Below are 10,026 nucleotides of genomic sequence, written 5' to 3'. Positions count from 1 at the left end.
GTTACCAAGATTTCTAAATTAATATGTTGATTTCTTTTATTTTTGTCCCACCCCTCGTGGGTTTACAAGACACCGTAAGACATTTCATTACCAAGTTCCAGGTTATTTTACAGCTCGGTCTCAAACTAAATATTCTTCCTTCTCTCTCAAACTTGACAACAATAAAATCTGTTGCAAAGGTTCCCTCCCTGAAACACAGCTCCAGTTTTTCATAATCATCCAGCAAGAAGAAGCCAACATAAATGGAGGACAAGTACATCACGTCCTCATAGACGGGACAGTACAACAACAAAAATTAGACAATAAGTTCATAATTTTAGTTTTCTTTCTCAATATGAGAAACATTTTGCTCCTAATCTCCCGATTATCACAAAGTAATCTGCTCTGGAAAATGAATGAGAAGGATTTCAAGTCATTAGTCCAGAGATGACCAGCAGAAGCCCTCTGAAGTCGGAAGAAACTGGGGGGGGGGGGGGGGGGGGAGGTGGCAGACCTGCCCTTGTGCTTGGCAGCAGTGTACCAGGTGGTGATGGAGGAGGTGAGGATGGACTCAATGATGAAGTTGTAGAAGTGCACAATCATGTCTTTGAATGAAGGTGGTGTCACCCACAGACTTCAGAAGCGTGATGGACGGTTCCTGATGGTTCTTGGCGGTTCTTGATGGTTCTTGGCGGTTCTTGATGGTTGTTGATGGTTCTTGGCGATTCCTAATTGTTCTTGGCGGTTCTTGATGGTTCTTGACGGTTGTTGGCGGTTCTTGATGGTTCTTGATGGTTCCTGGCGGTTCTTGACGTTCCTGATGGTTCTTGGCGGTTCTTGACGGTTCCTGATGGTTCTTGATGGTTCTTGGTGGTTCTTGACGGTTCCTGATGGTTCTTGATGGTTCTTGACGTTCCTGATGGTTCTTACTGTGTTTTAATGCAGTTTAAAAAATGACTTAGCTGTCAGTATGATGATGATGACGATGATGTTGTACGTTGTCAGTTGTTTAGACCTGTTCAGATCTGACTATCTGTCTGGTGTGAACTCACTTCCTGTTCACCTGCTGTACTTTGTGAATCCCGTCTTTTGTATTCTGGCTGCTGCTGATGGAACAAGACGTTGAGTTGAAGCTTAAACTTCTCTGCAGGATCAAGGCTCATTAAAACACAGAGGAACTCTGGGAAGCTGCTGGGACCTGATCCCAGTCTGTCGTCATTAGTATTTCATGAGTATGAGTATGAGTATTTTTATTAATGGTATTACTACTTTTACTGTAAAAGATCTGTGTACTTCTTCCACCGCTGCCTGTAAATGATCTGGTACAACATTAATACAGTATATACAGTGTACACATACTGTATGCAGTACAGTCATTAGTATTCGCTGTATTCAGCATTTTATGAGCACCTCCTGCCCTCTGCAGGACAAACTGTGAACTACACTGCAGTGAACTCAACCCTATCTGCTCCTTCTCAACAATATACATATAATAGATACAGATATAAAAAATATGGGGAACAAACTAAATATATACACGGAAAATATAAAATATGTACAGATGTGCAGATTTATGTGCAGTTAAACAGTCTTATAGCCGTAGGAATGAACGACCTGCGGTAGCGCTCCTTCTTACACCGTGGGTGTAGCAGTCTGCTGCTGAAGGAGCTGCTCAGGGCCCCCACAGTCTCGTGCAGGGGGTGGGAGGTGTTGTCCATGATGGATGTCAGCTTGGCTAACATCCTCCTCTCCCCCGTCTCCTCAATGGAGTCCAGCGGGCAGTCCAGAACAGAGCTGGCTCGCCTAATCAGGCTGTGCTGCCCCCCCCCCCCCAGCAGACCACAGCATAGAAGATAGCCGAAGCTACCACAGTGTCATAAAAAGTCCGGAGCAGTTTCCTGCACACACTGAAGGACCTCAGCCTCCTCAGCAGGTGGTCTTTGACCCTTCTTGTACAGGGCCTGAGTGTGGTCAGACCAGTCCAGTTTATTGTTCAGGAGAACACCCAGGAATTTGTAGTTCTCCATCACCTCAATGTCCAAACCCTGGATGTTCACCGGTGTGATGCTGGATGACTTCCTCCTGAAATCGATCATCATCTTCTTCGTCTTGCTGGCGTTGTTGTGAAGCTGGTTGAGCTCACACCAGCTGACAAAGTCGCTGATGACCTCCCTGTATTCCAGGTGGTTCCCCTCAGACACACATCCAACGATGGCAGTGTCGTCAGAGAGCTGATGGATGTGACAGCTGACAGTGTTGTGTCTGAAGTCTGAGGTGTAGAGGGTGAAGAGGAATGGAGAGAGAACCGCACCCTGGGGGGCCCCGTGCTGCAGACCACCACATCAGACACACAGTCCCGGAGCCTCACATACTGTGGTCTGTTGGTGAGGTAGTCGATTGTCCATGAAGCCAGGTGACGGTCCACTCCCGCTCCCTCCAACTTCACCCTCAGCAGTGCTGGCTGGATGGTGTTGAAGGCACTGGAGAAGTCAAAGAACATGATCCTCACAGTGCTTCCAGTGTTTTCTAGGTGGGAAAGGGATCTGTGTTGTAGCACAGGGACGGTAAGCAAACTGGAGGGGGTCCAGCGATGTGCTCACCAGGGGTCGCAGGTGTTTGAGGATGATCCTCTCCATGGTCTTCATAAGGTGAGAGGTCAGGGCGACAGGGATGGGATATTTTCAGGTTTCTTGATCTTTTCTTTGTTGTTTATGTGTTCATGTCCAGCAGGTCTGATACAGAAATAACGACAGAATCACTGCAGATGAGCGGCGTCTTCATGAACTTCATGAACACTTTACTGCACATTAATCTTCATTTTCGTGCTGAACTACACGTTTACATCATATATTATATATGTAGTCTAAAAGTGATTGGCGTGTGTAACTTTAAATTATAAGCTGTGCTTCATGGTAATAATCAATCATTTAGTTAAATGAACTCTGGAACTAAACGCTCCTTCCAGCAGTGGAGATGATCAGAGTCAGGAATAAACTACAGATACTGTTCAAACGACAGCTTGCAGAAAACATCATGAATAAAGTCTAATAGTTGTTCTACCTAAAGGTTCACTCTTTAAGACTCACACACGACAAACACATCAGACAGAAAATGACTTTCCCTGTTTTTATTTTTGTTGTTTTCACAGAATGCACTTTATAGAGAGGGCAGCTGTATCGTCACATGGAAACATTTATATTCACCAAAAAACACCACAAGACGTTTATTAACTGTGTTAACCAGGTAAGTAAAGCTCCGTCCAGACTGGACGTCTGTGTGTGGAGGAGGTGGACTGAACAACATCACCTGCTCTGGTCTGTGATTAGTCTGAGAACCTGCTTCCTCCTCTAGCTGAAATCCTCAAAGTTTCTTCTCCTGCTGCATTTTATCAGCTCACTTTTGACTTTTGTGTGAAAATGGAGGAAGTCAAAAATGTTGTTCTGATTAATGGAAACATCATAACACCATATTGGTCTATTTGGACCAATAAGACGACAGAAACAATTAAAGCTAATCAGATGTGCTGTTGTTCTATATTTGTTTACATTATAAACAGCAGCTGAATCAGCTGTTAGCAGCTCCTGTCTGCAGTGTCCTCATGGGTGGACAGACAACTATCACTGATCACTGAGACATTGAAGGAAACTTAAAAACAGGAGGATTCTCAGGCAGGTTCTTCAGCGTCTTTCTCTCTGAGTGGATTTCTGGAGGTTTATTCTGATGGACATGTCAGAGACAATGATGTCCTCTGGAAGTGGACTGAGCTATGACTCTGAGAAGAAGGAGTGTGATCTTTGACTCTAATTCACCTCCTGCAGTATCTTTGCCTCCCCTTCAGCTCTCTGGCGCCCCCTGGGGAGGCTTTAGTCTTTCTCTATAGTCCCTGTCCTGCTGAATGTCTCCATGTCTGTTACAGACCAGATCCTGTCAGCAGGGTTAAAATGTCATCCTGAACGAGTTAAATCAAAGGATTTCCTTCCCCACCTCCCCCTGTGAGTTCATCCTGCCTGAATGGAGCTTTAACCATCATGTTTTCTGGAGATAACACCTGAAACACCTGAACACCTAAACTCTATCCAGGGTAGGGAAACCTGAGGAGCGCGGCCTGCCCGGGGCCGAGCCGCAGGTTTGTCAGGTCCACGCTGCTGTCTGCAGGCAGGACGCTGCTGTTGGTGCTGAGGACGACCGCAGCCTGCCGAGGCAGTGACGCATCGCTCAGCTGCAGCACCGCCGCCTCCTCCGCCCAGTTGAAGGCGGCCAGGTAACGCTCGCTCTGATCCCAGACCCGCAGGTACGCCAGGGAGGAGGAGGAGTTAGAGAGGAGGAGGAAGTCTCCGAACAGCAGGGAGCGCTCTTTACCACGCAGCTCGCTGAGGCCGCGGAAAAACCTGCGACAGGACAGACGCTCAGCCCTCTCCTCCTGCACAGAGAGGACAACATCAATACACACTGCTACTACTACTACTGCTGTTTGTACTTCTAGTACTTCTTGTACTGACTTACACTCCATGCTATTCTGTAGTTTTTTCCCTTCATCATCAGTATAAATAAGAAGTTTTTAACGTGCAGTATCTCCATGTTTTGTTGACGATGTGACTGTTTACCTGCAGAGTCCCATTCAGCTCCTCGTCAGAGTCCCAAAGCATTCTGGGAAACTTGGTGCCCTTAAACAGAGATGATAAAAGATGTCAAGATCAATCAGGAGGACAATTAATATGCAGAGACTATGATCAGTAATAATCAATCATCACGTCTGATTTATGGATTATGGATTGAGATTATAAAATGCGTTTCTGAGGATTCACAGCGTCCTCACCTCGTCCATCAGGCCGATCTCGTCTCCATAGTTGAAGACTGGCGTCCCGGGCAGCGTGAGCAGCAGCAGCTGGTGCAGCTTGACCAGAGCCGTGCCCACCAGCGACGCCAGGTGACCCTCGGCCCGCCCCCCCAGGCTCCAGGCCAGCTTGGTCTGGTTGTGGGACGAATACAAGAGCTGGACGGACCGAGCGTGCTCCACGGCGTCCGTGTTGACGGGGCGGAGGACCCTGGAGATCAGCAGGTCGACGCCGGTGGAGGAGAGGAGGTCGGACACGTCTTCAGACGAGGAGCGCTCTGTGACGCCAATCAGGACTCTGGAAAACACATCATTTTATGAAATCCAGATTTTTAGGTGTAAAAGGATGTATACGTCGTGTTTTCATCAGTTTAAAGTAAAACTTGACTTTCAGTTTCAAGACTTTGCAAACATTAAGTTTTTGAAGCTCACCATCACGTCCTCCACGTTCTCGCCTTTTCAACAAGCCTGACGCTGATCAGTTTAGGTGAATTCAAACTGATTCTGAAGCTGTTTAAAGATTTGTTTTGTAAGAGAGGACAACTATAATCATGTGTTAAGAACAGATTTATTTACAGTTACAGGACTAGAGGACAAAGTGGTGTGACGACCTCAACATGACTCTAGATGAAGATACAGGGTCATGTTTATGCTGTACATGTAGATTTGGACGTGGAGGAGATGCTGAGCTGTGGGACGGATGTTGTTCTCGGATTTGTTGGTTTATTTTCTTGTTCTTTATGTTCTTTATTCTTTACCTACTCTCTCAGCTCTTTGGATTTTCTTTTCTTCCTCCTTGTGTGTTTTTTTAAGAACTTGAAGAATCTGACTGATGCCGGACCAGTTCTGAACAGGATGTATGTTGATGGAGCTGCCTTGTGTTTTGGTTAAGGTGAGACCTGAATGAGCTGGACCTGGTCCCAGTTTGACAGTTTGGTTTCTGACCTCTTGTTGGGACGCTCGTCCGTCCCGTTCTGTACGATGGCTCGGATGTCGGTCCACAGAGACGGCACCACGCTGGCCACCCGCTCCACCCCCGACAGCTGCACACCGTCCACGCCTTCCTTCAGCCAGAACACCAGAGCAGACTGAGGACAGAGACAGCAGTTAGACACAACAACAGCGCCCTCTGCTGTCTCACACAGGTCAGATCACTATACATCATCACTTTGTGGTGTTCAGTTTGACTCGGTTCTTATTTCTGATGGTTTTGAGCTTCCACATTTATCACAGTGCAACTTGAACTGTTATGTCATCTCAGGAGGTGACTTTTGTAGATCAGGATGACCCCCTGTCCTATATTTGGGATTAAAAGTAGCCAAATTAGCTGTTAGCAGCTCCAGTCAGTGTACTCATGGATGTACAGACAACCATCACTGATCACTGTGACACTGAAGGAAACTTAAAAACATGATGGTTCTCAGGCAGGTTCTGCAGTTATAAAAAGCGCCTTTGATTGATGATTTCTAAACAGATTTATGGACGTTTCTTCAGGGACATACTATTATTAGTAATATATTGAATGTGTAACACACACATCTAGAAATATATGTACATAAGAACTCATGTCTGTGTGTTCAGACTTGACGCTATTTTAAATATCATAAAATCTTAAAATCAGCTGACTGTGTTGGTGAGCCGTCAAATCAGCAGCCAAACTACAATAACTTGCTGCTGTTTTTACATCACCTGTATGCACCTGAACCTCTCACAGTATCTCTGCCTCTGTCTTCCACACTTTCAGCTGCATGTTGAGTATTCACCTTCAGTCTCTCAGCTACGTTGGTCACACTGGTGTTGGAGAACCAGGGTCCAGATGATCCCTGGTAGTTTGGAGTCAGATCCAGAACCACAAAAATACCTGCAGAAACACACAGCACGTAAACTGAACAGGTATGTGTGAGATGCACAGATGAAAGGTAAGTAGATTTACTTCAGTACTGTACTTAAATACATGATAAAACAATCATACTGTACCCATGAATGTCCTCACCCTTCTTATGAGCGGCCTGGACGAGGCTTTTAAACTGCTCCAGGTTTCCAGCCTCAGGGGAAATCTCCTCAAACCTCAGGCTCATGTCTTCGTCTCCTGGAGCGACGTGGATCGGTCCGACCAACAGACCTTTAACCTTCAACTGAGACAGGCTGCCGATCTTCTGCTCCAGGCCTGAGGAGGAGGAGGAGCAAGATGTTCAGATGGAGCCAGAGCTACGCTGTTAGCATGGCTAAAACTACACCAACCAAATACACTGTGGAGAAGCTAACCTCAGCTGTCTGTAGTTGGCATTTGGTCACACATGGTGTGGCAGGAAGATGTGTTGACCAGCTCGCTGACTCAAAGTTCAAACTGTTTCACTTCCACTGAATGTCAGCAGACATGTAGTCGGCAATATTGGGGTGAGTTAAGCAACAATCCACCCACCCACTTCTCCTTTAAACTGCTGTTACTCTCTCTTAATCTCCCAGAATGCCTTGCGAATGCCGGATGTTCTCACCCTTCAGGTCGTGGGCGTCGGTGAAGGCCTGGATTTTTCCGATCTGGTACAGCGGGCCGTCGTTCCACCAGTTGGTGGCAGGTAGATCTCTGCAGCGAGGAGCCTGCAGGATGATGAGGACGGCTCCGACCAACATCCCCAACCAGCCGAGCCAGAACACCACCAGCAACGCCCAGCGGGTCCGCACCCAGCTGAGGAAACATGGAGGACGACCAGAAAACATGGAGGACGGTCAGAAAACAAACATGGAGGAAGACCAGAAACATGGAGGACGGTCAGAAAACAAACATGGAGGAAGACCAGAAACACGGAGGAAGACCAGAAAACATGGAGGAAGACCAGAAACATGGAGGAAGACCAGAAAACAAACACGGAGGAAGACCAGAAACATGGAGGACGGTCAGAAAACATGGAGGACGGTCAGAAAACAAACATGGAGGAAGACCAGACACATGGAGGACGGTCAGAAAACATGGAGGACGGTCAGAAAACAAACATGGAGGAAGACCAGAAACACGGAGGACGGTCAGAAAACATGGAGGACGGTCAGAAAACAAACATGGAGGAAGACCAGAAACATGGAGGAAGACCAGAAACACGGAGGAAGACCAGAAAACAAACACGGAGGAAGACCAGAAACATGGAGGACGGTCAGAAAACATGGAGGACGGTCAGAAAACAAACATGGAGGAAGACCAGACACATGGAGGACGGTCAGAAAACATGGAGGACGGTCAGAAAACAAACATGGAGGAAGACCAGAAACATGGAGGAAGACCAGAAACATGGAGAAAGACCAGAAACATGGAGGAAGACCAGAAAACAAACATGGAGGAAGACCAGAAACACGGAGGAAGACCAGAAAACAAACATGGAGGAAGACCAGAAACATGGAGGAAGACCAGAAAACAAACATGGAGGAAGACCAGAAACATGGAGGACGGTCAGAAAACATGGAGGACGGTCAGAAAACAAACATGGAGGAAGACCAGAAACATGGAGGAAGACCAGAAACATGGAGAAAGACCAGAAACATGGAGGAAGACCAGAAAACAAACACGGAGGAAGACCACAAACATGGAGGACGGTCAGAAAACATGGAGGACGGTCAGAAAACAAACATGGAGGAAGACCAGAAACACGGAGGAAGACCAGAAACATGGAGGAAGACCAGAAAACAAACATGGAGGAAGACCAGAAACATGGAGGAAGACCAGAAACATGGAGGACGGTCAGAAAACATGGAGGACGGTCAGAAAACAAACATGGAGGAAGACCAGAAACATGGAGGAAGACCAGAAACATGGAGGAAGACCAGAAAACAAACACGGAGGAAGACCAGAAACATGGAGGACGGTCAGAAAACATGGAGGACGGTCAGAAAACAAACATGGAGGAAGACCAGAAACATGGAGGAAGACCAGAAACATGGAGGAAGACCAGAAAACAAACACGGAGGAAGACCAGAAAACATGGAGGAAGACCAGAAAACATGTTTTCTGAACGTCCTCCATGAAAACACAACGTGGTTTTGCTGCTTCTACGCGCAGCAGCACCTACAGCTACGTTATTTATAGCAGCAGGATCTCTGAGCTAAATCTGCAGCCGTTTTCTCGACGCAGGCTGCAGTATGTACAAAGAGGAAGCAGGGGGTGTTTTCCTGTGGGACCACAACACAAACTGGGCTGACACTGGGTTTACTTAGCAGGACACAGTTATACGTCTCAGTCTTCTGGGTTCATCAAATTCAGTAGTCAGTCTTTGCTCTGTGTGATGGAGTAAAGATGATGTGTATGACATGTCTACATGTCAGCTCGTGTTTGGGTGCCACTGTTTTGGGATGAGGCCTTCTTTAAAATGCAGAGAGCCACACCCTGTCAGAGCCAGCTGATCCCAGGTCGGTCTGCACTGAAATAACACACACTGTGTGAACAAATACTGTCGGTGTATAATTACTGCCTGTGTAGTGTAGCGGCTTTGTGTGTGTGTGTGTGTGTGTGTGTGAGTGTGTATCCGGGCCTGTGCGGTCCTCCTCACCCGGGGGTCCCGGCCACCCTCAGCAGCTCCTCCTTGTTCAGCCCGGTGAATTTCACCTCCTCCGCCTCCTCGGGGATCTTCAGCTTCACGGAGCCGTTTTTCTCCGCCGCCGCCGCCGCCGCCTCTCCGCCGGCAGACGGAGCGTCCTCAGCCCGGTCTCCTCCTCCGGTCATCGGCTGCTTCTCCTGCTCCTCCTGGTCCAGATCGGCTTCGCTCACATCGGCCTCCGTCGCGTCAGCATCCGCAGCGGCCTGAGCGGGACCCGCCGCATCCTTCGGCTCAGCATCTTTGGTCTCAGCATCCTTCAGCTCCACGTGGGTCTCCTCCGTGTTCATCCCGGCGACGCCCCGTCAGGTTACTGCCGGTCCCAGTCAAAGTGAAAAGACACGAGTGTTTGTGAACCGCAGAGCTCTTCTGTGCCGTCAGACGTGTCTGAGATGTCTGTCTGTCTGTCTGTCCGTCTGAGGGCTGACCGCGACGCTGCAGCTAATGCTGCTTTCAATGCTGTCGGAAATCTGGGAATTATGGTGCCTAACCCTCAGAGTGTAGTCTCAGCCAGTAAGATAAGACCAAATTTGCATTGTTCCAGCAGCACACAGGATAGTGCAATAACAAGAGACATCAGATATAATAAATAAAAACAATAAAGACTGTTATAAAAAAGCTACTAAAACTAAAAAA

The 10,026-nt window shown here is 47.5% G+C and overlaps 1 protein-coding gene across 1 annotated transcript; it reads right to left on the bottom strand.

Moving 5' to 3' along the window:
- Positions 1–4,051: 4,051 nt before the first annotated feature.
- Positions 4,052–9,683, bottom strand: slc3a2b (solute carrier family 3 member 2b). The gene is made up of 8 exons (XM_070920632.1): positions 9,346–9,683; positions 7,309–7,499; positions 6,807–6,980; positions 6,577–6,674; positions 5,759–5,901; positions 4,796–5,111; positions 4,584–4,643; positions 4,052–4,399 (listed from the first exon to the last, which is right to left on the bottom strand). The coding sequence occupies exons 1-8, from the start codon at positions 9,678–9,680 to the stop codon at positions 4,052–4,054; spliced, it is 1,665 nt and encodes a 554-aa protein (XP_070776733.1). The 5' UTR covers positions 9,681–9,683.
- Between the last annotated feature and the right edge of the window lie 343 nt (positions 9,684–10,026).

This window comes from Enoplosus armatus, chromosome 15, assembly GCF_043641665.1.
Source record: "Enoplosus armatus isolate fEnoArm2 chromosome 15, fEnoArm2.hap1, whole genome shotgun sequence".
NCBI lineage: Eukaryota > Metazoa > Chordata > Actinopteri > Centrarchiformes > Enoplosidae > Enoplosus > Enoplosus armatus.
The sequence above is the reverse complement of the archived record's forward strand: the minus strand, read 5'-3'. Positions and strand labels throughout refer to the sequence as shown.